General features: G+C 41.7%; 1 protein-coding gene across 2 annotated transcripts; it reads left to right on the top strand.

The window, feature by feature from the left end:
• The first annotated feature begins 2,594 nt into the window (after window positions 1–2,594).
• Window positions 2,595–6,983, top strand: LOC306938458 (T-box transcription factor T-A). Of its 2 annotated transcripts, none has more exons than XM_079522647.1 (6): window positions 2,595–2,865; window positions 3,858–4,122; window positions 4,461–4,595; window positions 4,706–4,832; window positions 4,957–5,130; window positions 5,585–6,983. In XM_079522647.1, exons 1-6 carry the CDS (start codon window positions 2,675–2,677, stop codon window positions 5,950–5,952), a joined length of 1,260 nt encoding a protein of 419 aa, XP_079378773.1. In that variant the 5' UTR covers window positions 2,595–2,674; the 3' UTR covers window positions 5,953–6,983. The 2 variants fall into 2 exon arrangements, with proteins under 2 accessions (XP_079378773.1, XP_079378774.1); XM_079522648.1 differs by lacking the exon at window positions 2,595–2,865 and adding an exon at window positions 2,949–3,059.
• Window positions 6,984–7,418: the final 435 nt, after the last annotated feature.

The raw sequence follows: 7,418 nt of genomic DNA on the forward strand, positions 1-7,418 counted from the left end.
TTTCCGAGGGAAGATTTGGCTTATTTCTCTCGCCAAGAGTTGGCTTGTTTTGGGCTTGTTTTTGGAGGTGGGTTGGCTAATTTCTCTCACAAGAGTTGGCAACACTGGGCATAGCATGGTGTAGATAGAAGACAAGAGATACTCAAACTGAAAACTTCAGTACTTAAGTCAAAGTATATAGATATACTCCTGAATGTTACTCAGATACAAGTGAGTGTTTGCTCTGTCAAATTTGTACTTGACAGTATGCTTGTGTATTACAAATACTTGAATATTAGAAATGCTTTTAGACATACTGTACGTAAGTATTCACAATTTATAAAGTTAGGCTACATTTTTATAGCAATGCTGTATGTATTAACATTTAGACCCCCCCCCCCCCCCCCAAAGAACAATAATAATAATAATAATAATAATAATAATAATAATAATAATAATAATAATAATAATAATAATAATAATAATAATAATAAATATACATGCTCACAACGCATGGCAATGTGATGCCTTGTGTGCATTGTATATCGGCTATTTTTATTTATTTTTATATTTGAAATATAGTACCATCGTTAGGCATAATGTACTTTTCAGCTTCCTAGAAATGTATAGTGGAGTGCAATATTTGTCTTGGATTGGAAGTAAAACTCCAGAAATACAAATACAATTACTCAAGTAAAGTAGGCCTATAGGCTATTTACTTAAAGGGATAGTTCAGATTTTTTTTAACTTAAGCTGTATGAAATACGTGCCATTAATATAGTGGTTGCAACTGTATTAATTGATTGCCCGAGTCCCGTGGTGGGAGTTCTGCTCTGGTTTTGGTCATTGAAGTAGTTCCGGTCATTTTTGGGGGGCACTGGGGCCATGCAGTAAAAGTAAATTAATTCACAAAACTAACGTCAATTGTATTGTTTACCTATTTCTAAATATTAGCACAACTTTCGTTCAACTTTGACCCCTATCACATGGAACTATTTTTTGGGCGTAGTGATATGGACACAAAAAACATAGTTCTGTGTGATAGATCATAGAGGGGTCAAAAATGAACGAAAGTTGCACTCATATTTTAGATATAGGTCAACAATACAAATGGATTAATTTACTTTTAATGCGTGGCCCCCAGTGCCCCCCAAAAATGACCGGAACTACTTAATATTTCACCAAAACCAGAGCAGAACTCCCACCACGGCCCACGGGACTCAGGCAATCAATTAATACAGTTGCAACCACAATATTAATGGCAAGTATTTCATACAGCTTAAGTTTAAAAAAAATCTGAACTATCCCTTTAAGTGCAGTACCTTCATTATACTGTCCATCATTGTCAATGATGAAGTGGATATCCCTAATATAATATAGGGAACAAATAACCTTGCAGACATTTAACAATGTGAATGAATGCAGGGTGAATAATAATGATGAGACAAAGTGGAGCGCAGTGTTTCAACGCGGCGAGTAGGCCTGCCGCCTACTTGCAGTCCCCTATTACGCAAATTCAAACATCACTTGAGCTCCATCCACACTTTGGCAGGACACGAAAATGGAGCCGTCAATAGCCGCGGCCTAATGGCCTTCGTCCCCCAGTAAACACACCGCTTCTCACATGTGTATTTGAGACAACAATGGATCCACATTATTTGCAAATATACAACTGAGTTCAAAGGCAGCGCGCCGGGTGCGCTCTCTTCCTCTCTCATCTGGTTTTACGCGCAAGACGCACAGTTTCAATACAGAAGGCCCACTTTGTCCCTGTATGTAAACGTTTTAGCCAGCCAATAAACTTTATTAGAGCTCAAGTTTAATATTAGGATATGCCCTCTTGAAGTTATACACTTTTATAATATCTCCTCCTTAAGTTATATAAGTTGAATTCATGCGCATCTCTCTAATGACTGCACAAACAAGCAAACAAGACTTCAAACGGGAACCCATTGGCCTTTGTGTGTGTGTTTGTGTGTTTGTGTGTGTGTGTGTGTGTGTGTGTGTGTGTGTGTGTGCGCGCGTGCGCGTGCGTGCGTGCGTGCGTGTGTGTGTGTGTGTGTGTGTGTGTGTGTGTGTGTGTGTGTGTGTGTGTGTGTGTGTGTGTGTGTGTGTGTGTGTGTGTGTGTGTGTGTGTCCAATGCAGTTCAATGATAGATTATTACATCCTATGTTTTAAGAAAACAATTCTTTAGAATTCATAGCCTATAAACAATGTTATAATTTTAAGAGAGAGACCGATTCGTTGTGTTGTATTGGGCTTGGCTGTTTACTCTACACATTGATATCCTAATTATGTAACACAGAGACAGAGAGTTAAATGTAGGCTAGATTAATTGGTTCCATTTTGTACACTCAGAGTTAGAAAATAACACTTGTTAAGTTGTTTCACAGTGTGTAGGATTGGAAACAGGTCCCGGTCCCGGAGATGAGAAAGAGAGAGGGGGCGTGGTTTGCGCGCAGAAGTCCACGCCCACGATCCCCATGAGGTCCCTGGGGGCCCTTAAATGATAAGGGCCCGCAGGTCTCAAACACAGAACACAGTAGACTAACCTCCAGGCATTACCTACCTACCTTCCACTGTCAGCAGCAGCACTACTGCAGCTAATAGCCAGCCTGCGTGAATCCACCAGCAGCCTCCGTCTGTTTTCAGAAAATACCCTCTTGGAAATACAACACAACAACACAACAAAACATGTCTTCTTCAATTTCAAACTCAGACCAGCGGTTGGATCATCTGCTCAGCGCCGTAGAGAGCGAGTTCCAGAAGGGCAGCGAGAAGGGCGACGCCTCGGAGCGGGATATTAAACTGGGTCTGGAGGACGCCGAGCTGTGGACCAAGTTCAAAGAGTTGACCAACGAGATGATTGTCACCAAGACTGGAAGGTAAGGTCCCGCCCGGCGAGGCCCGCTCGTTATTATGGCCTACATACAGGCCTGTTTTACAACGAGGCTGTTGGTTGATTATACGCACACGATATTTGGGCTGTTTTCTTGCCGTGATACTATTTTCTGTTGAATAGTTTTGTAATTTCGTACTCTCGCCTAATTAAGAATGCCCACGGAGCGTTCGGTTAACGGTGAGAGTCAGGCCTACATTACATTATTATGCACTCTCAGAGTTACAAACATGATCGCGATATTTTCTAACAGTAGCATATAGTGAAGTTGGCCAATTTGCGTTGGCACACCTGCGGGCCTGCCTATTAAATATCTAGCATACTGATAACTGGCTATAGTTTGGCTAACAAACACACCAAATGTATGTTTTATAATTTAGATTCTATTTCGTTGTGTAAAAACGAGTAGCCTATATTAGAATTATATATTTTGATATTTTAAAGCAAGCCGTCAATATTTGTAAATGTAAAAAATTGCTAGGCCTGCTGTTGATTATTATAGTATGTATTATTTGCTAGCCTTTACTTTTTTACGGACTTATTTATGAATGCCTATTAGGCTATCTGTTTTATGTGAAAAGATGGACCACAGTGGAAATAAGGCTTATGTGTTTCTATATTCTTGATTGTCTTTTAAACCCTCTATTGTGTGATGACTGCTAGCAATTAAATAAATCAAACTAAATCGAATTAAATTGTATTGAATATAGGTGACCATGTAGGCCATATTTCAAGTATAATGAAAATAGCAGATCTACATAGCAGATCTTGTAGATCTGCTTAGTTTCATTATTTTTGAACATTTCTAATCATTTCTACTTCTGAATTGATTTATTTGTCTCTGCAATGTTTTTAGAACATATAACAGAACATAAATATCACTACATCGATGCTTTGACAATTAGAGAAAATGGTAACTTATTGAATACTTGGGGGAGTATTGTAACTTAACCATCTGCTGTCCTGTCTGCTCAATAGGAGGATGTTTCCAGTGCTCAGGGCCAATGTATCGGGCCTGGACCCCAACGCCATGTACTCGGTGCTGCTGGACTTTGTGGCGGCCGACAACAACCGCTGGAAGTACGTGAACGGGGAGTGGGTTCCCGGCGGCAAGCCCGAGCCCCAGAGCCCCAGCTGTGTGTACATCCACCCCGACTCGCCCAACTTCGGAGCCCACTGGATGAAGGCGCCCGTGTCCTTCAGCAAGGTCAAACTGTCCAACAAACTCAACGGAGGAGGACAGGTAAACCACAAACCATTTATTTTTATTGATTGAATATAGAATATTGTTGCTGTCGGGCAGAAACCTCTTATCTCATACTTTTTGTGCTTTTTCGTAAATGAATGCCCTACTTAGCATCAAAAGTAGCATGTACACAAGCTTGTAGATTTGAATTTGAATCCTGAAAAATGTCAGTTATGGACATGAGGGTTCCAACCGACATAGACAACATTTTATTGGCAGTTTAAAAGTTTGGGGTGGATATACTTTGTTTTAATTAGAAACCAAGGTCATTTATAGAGGATGCAATGGTTTGTCTATAGTCTAATGAACTAACGGTAATTCATTTTCATTTACAGATCATGTTGAACTCTTTGCACAAATATGAGCCACGGATACACATTGTGAAGGTGGGAGGCGTCCAGAAAATGATCAGCAGCCAGTCCTTCCCAGAGACACAGTTCATCGCTGTTACAGCCTACCAGAATGAAGAGGTACGTACACACACACACACACAAACACACAAACACACAAACAAACAAACACAAACACACTTACTTTCTTCACTTTGAGTGTTTGAAATGACGTCCTTTCTTTTCCACAGATTACGGCTCTGAAGATCAAACACAACCCGTTCGCTAAGGCATTCCTGGACGCCAAAGAAAGAAGCGACCATAAAGACATTCCTGATCATCACAGCACAGACAGCCAACAGTCTGGATATTCACAACGTGAGTTGTACTTTCAAAACGACAACAACAAAACCTAACTATACGGTGGCATTTTCACTCCACCTGCTTTCACAGGGTTCACAAATTAACATTATCTCTGTTTACCCTTGTTCTTCTTCATCAGTGGGAGGATGGTTCCTGCCAGGTCAAAGTCCCATCTGCCCCAGCACCAGCCCCCCACAGTTCAACGGGACGGGGGGACACTCATCGGGCTCGTACTGCGAGCGCTACTCCAGCCTGAGGAACCACAGAGCCTCGCCGTACCCCAGTCACTACCCACACCGTGCCGCCAGCACCAGTAAGTCACAGCCTCAGTGTTAAATGGGCTCTATGCACACAGAATAACTCTTCCTACTTCCGGGCCCCTTCCCTATACTTCCGTCACTGGTGTTACCGGTGATACTAATTAAGGCTCTGTTCTATTTAGTGTACAGTGGTTCTCAAACCTTTTTAATTTATTTTTACACACCCGTTCAGGGCCATTTGGAACCCACTCAAGGACACTTTGAGTGCCACTGGTGTAGCAGAGTGTTTCCAGTGAGCCAACATGCACAATAGCAGCACCCTGACTCTGTTTGAACAGAATAGAACAGAGCCTTAATTTGTATCATCGGTAACACCTGTGAAGAAAGTAGGGAAGGGGCCCGGAAGTAGGAAGAATAATAGTAGGACAAATCATTGGGGAAAATTGGTTGATAAAGCATTGGGAAAGTGACATTATTAACGATGGCTCTTCATTGTGATTTTTTCAGATAACTACATGGACAACACATCAGCATCTCTGCCCACTCACGACAGCTGGTCCGCTCTTCAAATCCAAAACTCTACGGGCATGGGGACCCTGTCGCACACCACCAACGCTACATCCAACTCCAGCCAGTACCCCAGCCTGTGGTCAGTAGCCGGTACCACCCTGACCCCATCCGGCTCCGCTTCCGGCGGTCTGACCTCCCAGTTCCTGCGAGGCTCCTCCTACACAGGCCTGACCTCCTCGCTGCCCGTCTCCTCGCCGTCCATGTACGACCCGAGCCTGGCTGAGGTGGGCGTCCCCGAGACCCAGTTCGAGAGCTCCATCGCCAGGCTGACAGCGTCCTGGGCACCAGTGGCTCAGAGCTACTGAGCTATGGCTGGGAAGAAGCCTCCGCTCCGTGGATTTTTTTCTCAAGTCTCGACTCCTCTTTGGCTGTGTGAAGGACAACACAGCCGCACGGACACAAAGCCTGGCCCCGGATGACACAGTTGGTGGACTGGAACCAACGTCTAGAAGATCAGTTCCGGGCTTCATGTGCGAACGAGACAGTTCCATTATTAGAATCAAGACTCTTAAATTCTATTAACCGTAAAGTTAACCACTTGAACCCTAGCCACCCTATCGTCTCTGTGCATGACTGTAGTTGTCCAGAAGGTGGTCCGGTTTTCTTTTGATTGGCTCAGCAACTGGAAACAACACTCTCAGGTGTTTCCAGTTGAAATCTGCTGCTGAGCAAGTGCAATTAAGCTAACATGAAAATGGCCATTGTAGCTCGGCTATTGTCAGCAAAGAGATAGAGGGACATACTAGTGGACCCAGTACAGAAACCTGGGCGAGACCGGTCAAGTGTATATATATAGGGTTTAAGTGGTTAATAAGTAAGGACATGTATTCTGATAAAGTTGCAGTGAATAACTGATCATCATGTTTTTGCTACAATGGACGACCTTAGGACAACTATACCAGCCATGTGAAATCAAGAACAATGTCACACTGCTTGCTCTAAATATTCACCAACTCTTTTACCAGATACACATTTAGTAAATACCCCTTCCCAGTCATTAAGTGGGCAAGTGGCCAATCATTATGTTTGACTATTATGATTATTTTTTGTTGTTATTCAAAAATATATAATATGAAGTAATTGGCCGTGCTAACATTTAAACTTGTATATTATGTGTGTATATAGAATAAATTAATGTCCACGTTCATTGTTGTTCCATTCAAATGTGCCTTTTCGCTTGCAATATATGAATGAATGAACAAACGAATGCCTCCTATGGTCTTAATGGAAGAAGTGAAGTGTCTTCACAGAATCTCTCCGGTCGCTGAACACATGTACATATCTATTTGTATTTGAACTCAATGTGAGTTTTATTTATGTCATTTAATAATAAATTAAAAAAGATGTCACAAAAGTTTTGCTCTCTGTTTCAGTTTCTGTTCACACTAACCTGATCATAAGACATGCTGAACATTTCATCATCAAACTGTACTTGAAGCATGTCAATGCAAACTATAGCCTTTTCAATTTAGGAGATCAACAAACAGAAAATGAATTAAATACAAGAGTTTACTACCGAAAATGACAATACAGTTAAACATTTATACAGCACCAATTTTGAGTGAAAATAGCAGACTAGATTGTACATATTGCTATTTGCACTATTTAAAAAAACTTTCTAAAAATAATAAAATAAACGGTTTTAAATTTGCGCACTTTCCACCTGACGGCAACGTGTATAAATGGAATGGAACTAATCTCTTTTCTGTATCCTTTTGCCACATTAGGCCAATGTACAAATATGTCGGCACTGTCGGCGCAAACCTCCTAT

Source organism: Electrona antarctica (assembly GCF_951216825.1).
Source record: "Electrona antarctica genome assembly, chromosome: 15".
Taxonomy (NCBI): domain Eukaryota; kingdom Metazoa; phylum Chordata; class Actinopteri; order Myctophiformes; family Myctophidae; genus Electrona; species Electrona antarctica.

What these genes read in the sequence shown, in the direction of transcription:
- LOC306938458 (XM_079522647.1), top strand. Translation starts at nt 2,675, where the DNA reads ATGTCTTCTTCAATTTCAAACTCAGACCAGCGGTTGGATCATCTGCTC. An exon ending in ATTGTCACCAAGACTGGAAG is followed by an intron (nt 2,866 to 3,857) that starts GTAAGGTCCCGC and finishes TCTGCTCAATAG; the next exon opens with GAGGATGTTTCCAGTGCTCA. An exon ending in ACACCGTGCCGCCAGCACCA is followed by an intron (nt 5,131 to 5,584) that starts GTAAGTCACAGC and finishes TGATTTTTTCAG; the next exon opens with ATAACTACATGGACAACACA.